The sequence below is a fragment of the Periplaneta americana genome, chromosome 15 (assembly GCF_040183065.1).
Source record: "Periplaneta americana isolate PAMFEO1 chromosome 15, P.americana_PAMFEO1_priV1, whole genome shotgun sequence".
NCBI classification, from domain to species: Eukaryota; Metazoa; Arthropoda; class Insecta; order Blattodea; family Blattidae; genus Periplaneta; species Periplaneta americana.
The window spans coordinates 62162953-62178431 of NC_091131.1; the positions used below are offsets into that span (position 1 = coordinate 62162953).

Genomic DNA, 15479 nt, shown 5'->3' on the forward strand with positions numbered 1-15479 from the left:
GAAGGAAAAATGTCAAGCATTGATAACACGGAACATTCTACGTGGACAACGTGGAGAAAGTGATCCCATGGATAACGAATTCTGGAAACGACACATTCCGTTATTGTTAGACTTCGTGGAATTGCCACGAGATTCGCAAGGTTTACTGTGCACGCGGTATAGACTGTATGAGAAGGGGGCGTGTCTCTGATGTAAACACTGAGCAGTATACTGAGGTTACAATAAAACCTGTATCCTTCATTCAAGAAATATAATGAATGATCATTGAAGTAGGAAATGTCTAAACATGTAAATACACAATTATTTTATAGTGAGATATATTAACTCTTAAAATTTAATGTAAGATATATAATCTTTGAATATGTACATTACAGTAAAGAGTTATGCACATTTTGAGCGACTGCAAAGTAACCTCCTCCGATGGTCATTTAAACAGTTTTTAGATTGGGAAAATGTACGTTCAACATCACACGATGTAATACGTGCATATTTGAAGAATGGAAAGTCACTACTTTTTAGTACACCAACTTCAGACGTCTTGTCGTGACCTGATAGTACATCATTTATAATACGAAGTTGTGAATAGGCAGGTCCACACCTGTGGAGTAACGGTTAGCGCGTCTGGCCGCGAAACCAGGTGGCCCGGGTTCGATTCCCGGTCGGGACAAGTTATCTGGTTGAGGATTTTTCCGGGGTTTTCCCTCAACCCAATATGAGCAAATGCTGGGTAACTTTCGGTGTTGAATCCCGGACTCATTTCACCGGCATTATCACCTTCATCTCATTCAGACGCTAAATAACCTTAGATGTTGATAAAGCGTCGTTAAATAACCTACTAAAGTAAAAAGTAAGTGAATAGGCAGAATTTTTAGCAATAATGTTTCTCAACTTACATTTCACTTTTTCTGAAATTAGTGAATTGTTATTTTGGATAATGGTTTGTGATACTTTTAATCCACTATATGAAGGGCTTCTGAGAGTTGTAGTTTAGACGATTCTAACAGGATGATGCTTTTGGACACGATTTTAAAATTAGAATCAATGACAGAATATCTTTCAATAGCTGTTCAGAAACCAATGACTTTACAGCTGCAACAGCAGAACTGTCTGTGCTATCCAATGCATCAATTACCTCCATTATTTTTCCATAATGTTCTGCATAATAATTAACAGAATTCAACCACGTTCCCCAACGGGTCAAGACTGGCTGCGGGGGTAAGGTTATTCCAGGAGTATTTTTTTTTTTTTTTTTTTTTTTTTGGAACAGCAACACTCTCATTGTAGTATGTTTGATTGAATTCTTGTCTGCACTGAACAAATGTTAAACTTTGACTATTCCAACTACAGTAATGCAAAAACAAGTGCTTACATAGGTATACATTAGCTGTAGCTGCTCTATCTATTTGGACAGGTCACAACTCTTAACATGAACTGCTTATACTACCAGACCGGGCGGTCGCTCACCTCCTCTATACTACCGTACATCGGCAACCTGATTGCATGCTGCGTGTGGCAATTCAACGAAGTCTAGTTATTGTGTAGCAGAAAATACCCGCTGCCAAAAGCGATACAAAGATTATGGCAGTTAATAGAGTCTTACCCTCCAGACCTCATTACATCGGACAAGAAACAACAAACAAAACAGATTTATAAACACATCATGAAGAACAGTCTTCTTTCTCCACGTATTGTGGAACAATTTCCGACCCAACGCTGGCATAAAATCTGGCACAATATACATCTGGCACAATATTCCTACGGCATGGCAGACAACGGTTTACTGTTATATCAATCAAATTATACCGACGGAAGAAAGGAAACACCGACACCATCTGACGGACTCGCCGGCATGTAAAACATGCGGTTTCTTAGACACGTTGAAACACCGAATAACTAATTGTGGAACTGCAAAAACGGCTTGGGACGGAGCAAAAAACCTATTGCAACAAATATGGCCCACGTCACAACTGAATGACAGACATCAAACCTTATTGTTAATAGATCCTCCGACGGACAATGCTGTATTTGTAAAGGTTGGCTTGCCTCAGGTTTTTTGCATTACCAACTTACGGCTATATCCCGTACGATGGAGGAATTTGTGAAAATACTAAAAACAGAACGAAAAAAAATTGAGCAAATGTGCAACGGCAGATATTCCCAGAATTGTCAAAAACTACAACTACTACACCTGTAAAATATGTATAAATCTATGTGTATGGTGATGAATTGTTGCATGTGTGTATCATAAGTTGTTCCTATTATATTTGTTCCTTTTAGTGTAAGTCTATATATGGTGTGATTGAATAAGTAAGATCTTGTCTGACAAGACAAAGGAAGTATAAATATATATGATAAATTTGTTTGTTAAAAAAACTTGGATAAAGATGAAAGTATGTATAAAATATACTCAGACACAGTGTTCAGAGTGCAGAGATGATAAAGAGATGTCTTAAAATCTTTTTCAGAAGGAGAAATGTTTTGTATGATTGGCGCAGGTTACCCAATGCAGTTCTGAAAGTAATGCTGCCAGCGAATATTTGTGTATTTTCTGTGAGTGTAATCATTTTTTCAATTTGTAAAATAGGTATATTTTTGGCAGTTTGTTTGGTGAATGAGAATTCTTATTTCAGTGTTTCGGTAGAAAGTCACTCCCAGTTAAATATACACACTAATTGAATGTAATCTAATGATATTTATGTATGTGACCAATGTGCAATAAAATTTTATTTAAAAAAAAATGCCGTGACGGACGAATATTAAGCGTCCCCGTTTAGAGTTTGGATTCGCTCCCGGTCCCCAGCCCTGCTCTAGAAAGTCAAAACCGGGACGCAGTCATAGTGAATAATCTTATCGATCACTGCTCTTATTAGTCTTATTATTTAAATAACTACATCTCTGTGGCCGATTGAAGGTTCATTGCAGAGGTAAAATGTCTTAGGTAAGAGGCTCAAGCGTATAATATTGCAGGCCATAGTTGAGGATATTTGAATCACTGTCAATATAGACAACATTACATTTAAATTGTGTAAAATAAACGTAAAAGTTACAAAAACAGTGCACTGAAAGACACTGCGATACCAAAAGGCACAGAAAGTTTTTCGAACGTAATCCAAAAGAACCAGTATCATTACAATCTGAAAATTATGAAGATATTTACTCGACGTTTAACATGGATTTACGTAGCTTAATATGATTCTAAGTGCCAACATTCCAATTAATAAATTAAATAATCTACATTTTAGGGAATTTTTAGAAAAGTGCGTAGAAAATTGGTATGTTTTCAGTGTTGAGCGACATGCAATATCCTAATGAAACACGAGAAAATATCAGACAATAGGAATATCTTGTACTACATCATGCACCAATAACGTCATGTGCTATTGAAAGAATTTCTGGCAATATAAAATCATTTCAAGTGATATCCGCATATGTTCAAGTTCCGTAACTAACGAATGTACGTTATTATTCACTGCAAAGATCACGACGAAAATGAACATCACGGCTAAAGCATGTGTTTACCAGTATAGCTTCAGAATGTCTGGAGTTGACTGTACTCCACGAACACGCAGCGACGACCTGTTTGTTTATATCCTATCTGTTGTATTACCTGTGTTCGGCGTAGCCTACTGTATACACAATGTGTCTTAACTTCAATCTTTAGGTAGCTGGAATACAGAGCCTAGTGATGTACAGTACTTGATGTTGTTTTGCTTTGTTGTTAATATATAATATGTTAGATATATTATTATATATTAATGATTATATTATATATTAATTATTTATTGGCAATTAATTTAGAAAATTTCAATGGTGAGATATTTTTACTGGACGACATTGTTGTTCTTTTTGCTGGTAAACCTTGAGATGATACAGAACCTAACTTAATGCAAATAATGGTACCAAATTTATTAAAAATTGGTCTAATTCTTATCCGCTTCTATTAAATGATACTACGGTTGTACCATTTTCATTAACATCTGTTGGCATGAAATCTCCTGATTCGCTCTTGTATTTAAAAATGCATACGTCCAGTTTTATTGTTCTATTCTAAATAAATCTCCTCAAGTTACGAATCTCGGAATAATAATTCACTAACACATACAGTATATTAGAATAAACTTGTTCTTTTTCTTTGCATCAGATTAAGAAAAATCGTTCAGTATTTTCTTATTCTACGAAATCACTTGGCTATCCATACTATATAGACGAGGACGCGAGACCTGACAAGTGAGCTGTGTGAGAGAGGAAAGAATGAACTAGTAGAAAGAGAGTTTGTTTCATGACTAAAAGTCATCTTCCCCCTCCATACCCATTTGTGATATGGCCATGGCACGTGGTAAGGACACAGGATAGGTCTTGCCTCCTTTACTGTACCTCTGATTTAACTAGCATTATTACAAGTTATATTACATTATGTATTATAAGATAGGCTTGTGCTTTTAGCACCTCCCTCTTGATAATAACTCTGCTACAGAAAAGAATAACAAAAATGTCTTAATAAGCCTCTTGATTATCCCTCAGAACTGTTGTGTTCTGAATTTAAAGCATTCGATATCCATCAAATTTATAACAATGTCTTATTGAATTTCGTACATAAAAATCGAAATATGTTTAGCTTATGATCACATTAGCAACTTATGTCCAAAGTTCAACAGCTAAATTCCCACACATTCCATTTGCGAATACTTCTCATTTTTGAAAAATCAATTAAAAATTACTGTTTACGGAGAAAATGTAATAACTGTGTTTTCTTTCCTCTTTTTACTCTTTATTCCCTTAATTTAATAAAATACTTATCTTAAATGTTTGTACAATGCTTCCTGAGCACGAGTATGTACTCTTTTTTTGGGGTGCTAGTAATTTTATATAAAAAATTAATGTATTTTTGTTCTATCCATAAATTATTATTATTATTATTATTATTATTATTATTATTATTATTATTATTATTATTATTATTATTATTATTTGAGAAAGAAGGAACTGGTCACTTTCGTGTTATTAGAGTGGAGAAATCATTTCATCCGAACCCGACTTTATATCATATTGTCAGACCAAATAATATCATAAAATTGTCCTACGAGTAAGCTTCGCTAACAGACTAGGACATACGGTGTAAAAATATAGACTGGGCCGTCGGACTGGATACTGAGGACTAACATAAATTGCCCTAATACAGTTCCACTTGTATGTTAAAAGATAAATATTTGTTAAGTTTTATGCCACATAAAATAAATTAATCCTGAGCCAACGATTTGTTTTAGATGTATACAAAACAACTCATAGAATGGACCTCATTCAAACATTAATTTACATTATCTTCGAATTCAGTAGAGCTTGTTCAGTGTTTACAGTTCGATCTGTTTGACGTACCTGCAACCACGACGACGAAGAGTAGCATCCGCAGGCATCTCAGGTTGCTATCAGGTTGCTTCTAGAACAGAAATCATAGTACATATGAGTGAAAATTTCGTTAACGTAACATTAGCCCAGATTTTTTAACATGTAACGTGTGATTCCTTATGAAAGATATGAGATGCATCTTATTGTTAGTAACATTTGTACAATGGTTTTCTCTGTTGCTAGAATTATCAAGTACTGTATATTTCTTCAGGAAGACCAGCCATCTGTTAGGGATTTATATTAACTTGATGAGTGTTTTCCCTTCTATTGAGAGATACAAGGGGCAGATTCATCATACTGCGTGAGATGGATGACCACTTGACTACTTGACATGTAAGCACACTTGCTTACTCCCTAATTCTTCATACTTGAGTCCATAATAGCGTATATTGTTGCCAATATCATGAAGTTCATGCAAATCAGTTCAGCCATTGACCAGGAAGTGAGGGGGTTCTAATAGTATATTAATGCTGTTCTTTCAAATTGTTTTTTCATATCTGCAGAGAAATTACAATTGAGTGGAATATAGGTTAGAATTTCAGTTCCATTCTAGTAAAATCTGCAGGTAAACGAATGTGAAATGTTGAATCTTTGAAAGTATATATCTGTGGTGGTATATTCTGTTCCAGCTCTTGCAGCAGATGTGCGTAGTAGATATGGGAGATATTTATAAATGTTAATGACATTTGTGTGTTTCTAAATTTCATATTATCCATACTTCTATCAAGGTCTCCGATAATGACTTTTGCATTGCATTACAAATTATTTGAGTGGAATTGTTTCTCTAGCTTTAGAATGCAGAATGGCTGCAGTTTTACTTGTCTGTCTGCAATCTCATTGCCAAGTATACCAACATACTGACGTAGGAACCCACTGAAAATAACTTCTTCCCCATGGCCCAGATATCGAACAAGGACTAATTTTACCTTGATATATCGAGATTAATATTTTTTCTGTTCGCATTCACAAATTTTATTCAAGAGGACATCCTGTCTGTAAATATATAAAAATGATTTGTTTTTGGGAGCTGAGACAGTAGAGAAATGCTGTATGTATGACAATTTAATGGTTAGAGCTGCATGGTATACGATATTTTTCTTGATTTGTACCATACATAGGCAGCACCAAATTTATTTTCATTTTGGCTTAGGGAACCGTCAGTATAAATATGGATGTACTCTACGAGACATATTTGTAGAAAACAAGACTTCAACAGCGGTACAGGGTGCGATTTGTTTTATTGGTCCTTAGTTGTTAGATTACAGATTTGTTGGGAGACTATTTCCAGAGAGGAATTGGGTTATAATTTGGATAGCTGATGGTGGGCTTTGAGTGAGGATAGGATTAAACTGATTTTATCATTGACGAATTGGGGAGGAAGTCTTACGTTTTCGGTTAGTTGAAATGCTGAGAATGAAATTTGTACTGTTTTTTTAACCAGCATTTTTCGTCAAATGTTCTGTGAATATAGATTTAAAGAGGTATGTCTAATTAAATTTCCAATGCATTAATATTTGTTGTTTTTGGATATCTCAAACATAATGAAAGGGCAGCATTCTCTCTGTGACAATTCCTTTAAATGGAATTTGGATGCTCTACTCCCAACTTTACTGCCATAAATCAATTTTTGGGCGAATATATGATATACAGAATTGTATTGTTACGTTGTACGCTCCACATTTTTGCCATGGTACGATTTTCATTACGTTGTCTTTTCGAGAAAAGCTCTTCAGCTTTCATAATATGTGGGTTGCATTACAATTTAGGTTTCAGTGTCAATTGTACGATTTTTAGATAATCGTTGTATGCAGTGAATTTATTGCTTTACTGTACTGTTAGGTTAAAGATTTTCAATGAATATCCTGTGATGAAAGTAAAGAACTCAGTTTGTTTTCTGAAATTCAAAGATTCCATTTATTACTCCAACTGGAAATATTTTCCAGAGCTGTCTGTAAATTCTCTACCGCCAAGTTTGGATCCTTGTATGATGGACATATAGGAAAATGATGTTATCAGCATATTAAACCTGATTGAATTGTGTTTCTCTAAGTGATTCGGCATATTATAACATTAATTAGTACAGACTACTGAACCAATGATACACCACTTATATATTAGTGAGTTTGAACATTGTGTTTTACGTAGATGTGTATTTTTATATTCGATAGGAAATTATGTGTGGAACTTATTATCATTTTCGGCAGTATTACGGAGTGTTACATAGAAGCCTCAAAGTTAAAGGAAAGGAACCACTCTGCTTGATAAGATGCTGATACATGAAGCCTTAGTAAAGGTTTTGAGCAAAATTGAGAATTGCATCCATCAACTGTATCATTGTTTCGGCGAAACTAAATTGAGATGCCAGTAAGTTTCGTGATACTTATCTTCATATCAGTCAATCTTCTATTGACCATTGTTTCTAAGTATAGGTTTAACAATAAATGAGAGTTAAATAAATCTACATGAAACAACATATATTTCATTGCAAGCGTATATGCAGGTTCACTTCCTAAAATTTTTTGTGTCACCACATTTAGAGTTTCGTAAATTGATCTGTGCCCCTTCGCCTAGTAGTAACAGTTGGTATACAGTATTTAATAATTATTTTAGCTTTTTAGTTGTTCAGTGATTGGTGTTCAAATTGATATTTGTTATTTAAGTTTTCTGTATAGTAATTCTTAAACGAACCATTTGATTCTAAAGATTTTACTGACATTCGGGGTACACCCTCATTCAGCAGCGACTTCAGAAACCTTTTGGTTTGCTGCACTTGCTTAGATCCTACAACAAAACCATTTGATTCTAAAGATTTTACTGATATTCGGGGTACACCCTCATTCAGCAGCGACTTCAGAAACCTTTTGGTTTGCTGCACTTGCTTAGATCCTACAACAAAACCATTTCATTCTAAAGATTTTACTGACATTCGGGGTACACCCTCATTCAGCAGCGACTTCAGAAACCTTTTGGTTTGCAGTACTTGTTTAGATCCTACAACAAAACCATTTGATTCTAAAGATTTTACTGATATTCGGGGTACACCCTCATTCAGCAGCGACTTCAGAAACCTTTTGGTTTGCTGTACTTGCTTAGATCCTACAACAAAACCATTTGATTCTAAAGATTTTACTGATATTCGGGGTACACCCTCATTCAGCAGCGACTTCAGAAACTTTTGGTTTGCTGTACTTGCTTAGATCCTACAACAAAACCATTTGATTCTGAATATTTGACTGATATTCGGGGTACACCCTCATTCAGCAGCGACTTCAGAAACTTTTGGTTTGCTGTACTTGCTTAGATCCTACAACAAAACCATTTGATTCTGAATATTTGACTGATATTCGGGGTACACCCTCATTCAGCAGCGACTTCAGGAACCTTTTGGTTTGCAGTACTTGCTTAGATCCTACAAGTTTAAGCAATTTTGATGGCGCACTGACAATCTTATATGTGTTTATCTATGTATATAACTTATATATTTCTATACACACAGTACATGCATACATAAAGTATGTCATGATAATTGAATTTAATATAATGAAATCCAGTTCGTTTCCTTTACCTATTTTATATTATGTATATAAATAAAATTGTTTGTTGTTGTAGTTTGGTCTACTGTCCGAAGATAGGACTGAACCTCAAAAGTGATACCTACAAGGCATCACTTATGAGGCAACTAAGCCAAAAAATAATGGGGTAGTTTCGCCAGCTCCTTTCCTCCCCCATTGCATACATCGCCGAATAGCTATATATTATGGGTATACTAGTCAGACTTCAGATTGCATACAAACAATTATTCTTCCTCTGACACATATCGTCAGGTGAGGTGTACTGTCTGAAAACAGATGTACATATGAGCCATAGTCTCAATCAGAGATTTCTAAATTAAGTAGGCCTATAGTTATCCTTTGATCTGCCACAAAATTTGTAATAATTTAATATATTTTTTTAAAAAGACCTCTTCCAATATATTTATTCTCAGTATCTCTGGATTAGTTAAGAATTTGTCTTTAATCTTTGCTTACTTACTTGCTACTTACTTACTGGCTTTTAAGGAAACCGGAGGTTCATTTCCGCCCTCACATAAGCCCGCCATTGGTCCCTATCCTGAGCTAGATTAATCCCGTCTCTACCATCATATCCCACCTCCCTCAAATCCATTTTAATAATATCTTCCCACCTACATCTCGGCTTCCCCAAAGGTCTTTTTCCCTCCGGCCTCCCAACTAACACCCTAAATGCATTTCTGGATTCGCCCATACGTGTTACATGCCCTGCCCATCTCAAATGTCTGGATTTAATGTTCCTAATTATGACAGGTGAAGAATACAATGCGTGCAGCTCTGCGTTGTATAGCTTCCTCCATTCTCCTGTAACTTCATTCCTCTTAGCCCCAAATATTTTCCTAAGAACCTAATTCTCAAACACCCTTAATCTCTGTTCCACTCTCAAAGTGAGAGTCCACGTTTCACAACCATACAGAACAACCGGTAATATAACTGTTTTATAAATTCTAACTTTCAGATTTTTTGACAGAAGACTAGATGACAAAAGCTTCTCAACCGAGTAAAAACACGCATTTCCCATATTTATTCTGCGTTTAATTTCCTCCCGAGTGTCATTTATATTTGTTACTGTTGCTCCAAGATATTTGAATTTTTCCACCTCTTCGAAAGATAAATCTCCAATTTTTATAGTTACATTTCGTACTATATTCTGATCACGAGACATAATCATATACTTTGTCTTTTCGGGATTTACTTCCAACCCTATCGCTTTACTTGCTTCAACTAGAATTTCCGCGTTTTCCCAAATCTTTTGTGGATTTTCCCCTAGCATATTCACGTCATCCGCATAGACAAGAAGCTGATGTAACCCATTCAACTCCAAACCCTCTCTATTATCCTGAATTTTCCTAATGGCATATTCTAGAGCGAAGTTAAAAAGTAACGGTGATAGTGCATCTCCCTGCTTTAGCCCGCAGTGAATTGGAAAAGCATCAGATAGAAACTGGCCTATACGGACTCTGCTGTAAGTTTCACTAATACACATTTTAATTCATCGAACTAGTTTCTTGGGAATACCAAATTCAATAAGAATATCATATAAAACTTCTCTCTTAACCAAGTCATACGCCTTTTTGAAATCTATGAATAACTGATGTACTGTACCCTTATACTCCCATTTTTTCTCCAATATCTGTCGAATATAAAAAATCTGATCAATAGTCGATCTATTACGCCTAAAACCACACTGATGATCCCCAATAATTTCATCTACATATGGAGTTAATCTTCTCAAAAGTCTATTCGACAAAATTTTGTACGACGTCAACAAAAGTGATATTCCTCGAAAGTTACTAAACTTAGTCTTGTCCCCCTTCTTAAAAATAGGTACGATTATGGACTCCTTCCATTGTTCTGGTAAAACTTCCTTTTCCCAAATTACAAGTACAAGTTTATAGATTTCGCTAGGTAATGCCCTTCCACCCTCTTGTATTAATTCTGCTGGAATTTGATCAATACCTGGAGACTTGTACTTTTTCAGGTTTTCTATCGCAATTTCGACTTCAGAAAGTGTGGGTTTCGGTATGAATGGCTCAGCAGTTTGTATTTGTATTTCGTCCCGATCATTTCTATTTGGCCTATGTATATTTAGTAGTTGCCCAAAATAGTTTTTCCATCTGTTCAGGATTGAATGAAAGTCTGCAAGTAAGTCACCATTCTCATCCTTGATCACGTTTACCTTTGCCTGATATCCGTTTTTAAATTCCTTTATACCCTTATATAAATCTCGAATGTTTTTATTTTTACTATTTGTTTCTACCTCATTCAGTTTTTCCTTCAAGTAATCTCTCTTTTTGTTCCCAAGTGTACGACTTGCTTCCCGTCTTTCATTAAAGTAATTATCTATATTCTCCATAATTGGATCCTGTAAGAATTTCAATTTTGCCTGATCTTCTATCTACTACAATGGAACAATCTTCATCAAACCACGGTTCCTTTTTCTTAGTTTCATGATAACCTATGCTCTGCTCAGCTGCAATTTTGATATTATCTCGGATATTGTCCCACACGCTATTAACATCTATCTCTTCCTCAGCTTCGTCATCAGTTGTTAAAGCAGCAAACCTATTTGAAATTTCAACCTGATAACGTTGCTTAATTTCGTCGTCCTTTAATTTCAGAATATTGAATCTACTAATATTAGCTTGTTGCTCTAATCGCTTGGCTACTGATAGTTTTTCTCTTAATTCTCCAATTACCAAATAATGGTCAGAATTACAGTCTGCTCCCCTGAAAGTTCGAATGTCTACTATACTAGTGTGCCTTCTTTTATCTACCAAGATGTGATCTATCTGGTTATGTGTCATTCCGTCTGGAGAAGTCCACGTATATTTATGTATATCCTTATGGGGGAATGTTGTACTCTTGACAATTAAATTTTTTGATGTGGCAAAGTTGACTAACCGAAATCCATTGTCATTACTACTTACGTGTAGGCTCTCTTTTCCAATTGTTGGTTTAAAGATATCCTCCCGTCCTACTTTAGCATTGAAATCCCCCAATAAAACTTTCATGTGATATCTACGTAACTGATGAAATGTGTGTTCCAATTCCTCATCCTTTATATGGTCGTCTTTCTCTTCTGTAGGGGCGTGAGCATTTATAACTACGATATCGCACCAACTACCCTTAAGTACTAAATACGATAACCTGTCACTGATAAATTCGATCTTTTTTACTGCTGATTTTATTCTTTTATGTACAAAGAATCCTGTTCATAATTGGTGATTATCGTTTCCTTCCCCATAATACAGTAAGTAATCGCCTATTTGTGATATGCCATTCCCATCTAACCTAACCTCTTGTACTCCCACGAAGTCTATTCTATATCTAGCTAGTTCTTTTGCTACTACTGTTACCCCACATGTTCTATAAATACTAGTTACGTTCCATGTACCAAATCTTATAACCTTTTTCCTTTGTTGTGGTCGTGCCGGAGAATCAGTCTCATTCCGAGGCTTACTGTTAGGTTTCGTAACAAGCTGTTTTTACGGTGATGGGTTGTTAGCCCTTCGCCCAACCGCCAAGCTGGAGGACCACCCCTTATCGGCTGTCCACGACTGCTTATTCAATATATTCGCAGCTACCCTCCATATCTGGAGGCCGTCTCCTCTATTCGCATCCTGAGGACGCTCCATGCCGTGGAGATAGGGACCCACAATACATGGCTTTAATCTTTGCTACCATCAATAAATAGAATTATAAATACCGATATACTTTTGTGCCGTGGGGAAATACCTGTGTGAAAGGTGTTGTTAAAAATTGAGAAATAAGGCTTCATATTCAATTCTGAGTGTTATGGAACGGATTGTCTTCTTTTAAATATATTATAGTGTATATCAGACAAAAAGTACGCTTACTGCTTCAATATTGATCTCATTTCCAATAGCGTTTAAATTTTCAACACTACTGACTGAAATAAATTGATATAATGGCAGTATGTTTAACATTATTAAAATAATATCCGAATTTGAGCCTACATGAATTAAAAGCAGGAGACCATCTCATTAAGTATTTTAAATTTTTATCAAAAAATCATTATTTTTCCTTATATTGGTTATTTAATTATTTTGGGGAAGAGTCAGATGTATGAATTTTAAATAATTTTCCAATTGAGTCGTAGGGTAAAAAATCCTGATGTCCAAGCTCTTGGCGTTGTTAATGCGAGAACTGATAAAGGCAAGTAAATTAATTAAACTCCTCATAGACATTGGCAAGTAGTGACTCTGACTTTCCTGCTACTGTACCATAGGCCTATTATAATAGGTGTACTGCCTAGTTTAAAATGAATAGCATTGAAAGGTGGAATTCACATACTGTCGAACTTTGATATACGAAATGGAGTAAGTACATCGTGATAGAAAATGAAGTGGCAATAGCAACTGAAGTGTTAGAGAAAGATTAATGCGTAATTGTACATATTTACATGTGCGCCAACGGCCAATTTTTGTCGTCTATCATAAAACTTCATCCTAGGAGACAGTAATTTAGAATACGATACATTAACGCGAATTATTTTTTTTAACTGCAGGCATTGAAATATTTTTATAATATCTAATATTTTATTCTGTGTTTTTGTCTACAGTCCTGTAGCGATAGCAAAACTTAAAATAAATAAATCCGCGGCGCGTCAGCCCTTCAAGCACCATGGCAGAACAGCTGCTGCTCGCTTCATGTCCACATGCAGAAGCGAACGATTATCCAACCAGAACGGAGATACAGTACTGTATCTTGTGGTTAGCATGATGATTCCCCCAGCCGTTACAGCTTGGATTTCGCTACTTATCGTAGCTTTCCAAATTCATCACGATGCTGTGTGAGCACCGATCCCATACACTGGCCGAAATTTCATGAGAATATCTCTTGTCTATGAGAACTCTAATCAGTGCGCATTACGTAACGAAAGTTCTGGACATGATGCCTGAGACCACGACGCAACACCATGGGACAGTAAAACTTGAAACGTAATTTAAAAAAAAAGACACGTCTCAGTCAGTGGTAACGCACTGGACTCGCATCCACGAAAGGTTTCCCGCAACAGAATATAACCAAGTTTCTGTTAAATTTAAAAAAATACCGGACTTAACCCCAATTACAAAGAAAAAGCAGGCACAATACCAAAGCAACAAGCATTCCCAACAGTAAAGCTACAGACTGTCGCGGTATGACCTCGGAATTAAAGCGTCTATATATAAATAAACCTAAAATATACGTAGTTCTACAACGTTAAAGAAGTTTTGATACCGGTATTAAAAGTAATTATTGTAGTAAGACAGTGTGTGATAATTACAACGTGTTGAAATACCCGTGTAGAATAATGATTTTCTGTATATAACTTTATACAGTCTTCATAGTGAAATTATATTACAGATATTCTTCATACATTTTCATCAAAAATACTTATACTAGATGTTTTATGGCTGCATTTTATGAATGAGATACAAAAACAGACTTCCATATAGAATAAAGGTCTATCGCGTTGCTGTTGAGAAGATAGAAAGAATCGAGGACACAAACTTGTTCAAACTTAATATAAAACACAGTAAAGTATAATTAATTCCTGAAGCAGTATTTTTTAAATTATAATAACAAAGAAACAATATTGCCATAAAGCATATATACTATAGTTGTACAGACAAAACCAATATAGACGTACCTTTACTTGAAACATGATTGCTGAACAGACAGGCAATGTTGAGACGAGTAACTTGTCGAGAAATGTTGTCTGTATTTATATACATGTTTCGTAGTCTTTACGCAATGGTGAGGAAAGATAATTGTAAATGGTTATCGGATAAATAACCAGCTATCTGAAGTTTCACGCGAAGAATTTTTTCACCATAATACTACAATTTTTTGTCCTTTTCCTCACGATTTCAAGTGTTCTATTCTATTCTACTAATCCCCCTTCAGTAGACGGCACGAACTGGGGTTGTTCTCGCACGAAGGCCGTTGTATTACCTGGGATGGAATGGTGTGCATGTCCTTAGTCCCCCCTCGGCTACAGTTCCCCTACGCATCGCTTCTGTATTAGCCTACGTGATCCCTTTATCTTTCCGCGTAGACCTGACAGCGGTCCCATTAGTTACCAAGATCCCAGTGGAGAGCCCACGGTGCATAGCGCTACCACCAACAACGAATGACCACATATCCACGGGGTCCAAGTTAGGCGGCGGTCCGTAGACAACTCTGCATCGGAGCAAGCTCGAAACCTAGAAAAGAAACGGAGATTACGATGAAAGAGGATAAGATTAATTATGATGGCACAATGTTATCCTTCAATTCTGCTTCGATTGGTTGAGGGGAAAACATCGCAAGAAACCTGAACCAGGTAACTTGTCCCAACCGGAATTTGAACCCAGGCCCACTAGTTTCACGGCTAGACGTGCTAACCGTTACCCCACTGAGGTGGAGCATTTTAAATGTTACTACATAGCACGCATTAAACATTTTCTCTTCACTTACTTGCATGTATACAGCTGCGCTGTGCACTGCCGCGTCCGCTCT

The 15479-nt window shown here is 35.9% G+C and overlaps 1 protein-coding gene across 2 annotated transcripts in view; it reads right to left on the reverse strand.

The window, feature by feature from the left end:
* The window catches only part of LOC138715010 (trypsin-7-like), an 88048-nt gene extending 73342 nt beyond the window's left edge, over positions 1–14706 (reverse strand). Inside the window, exons 1-2 of one of the 2 annotated variants that reach the window (XM_069847388.1) lie at positions 14629–14706; positions 5374–5434 (exon numbers count right to left, since the gene is read on the reverse strand). In XM_069847388.1, the coding sequence (XP_069703489.1) occupies positions 5374–5434; positions 14629–14643 (76 nt within the window). In that variant the 5' untranslated portion in view covers positions 14644–14706. The remainder of the gene's footprint in view (positions 1–5373; positions 5435–14628) is intronic. The other variant, XM_069847387.1, reaches the window with a different exon arrangement.
* Between the last annotated feature and the right edge of the window lie 773 nt (positions 14707–15479).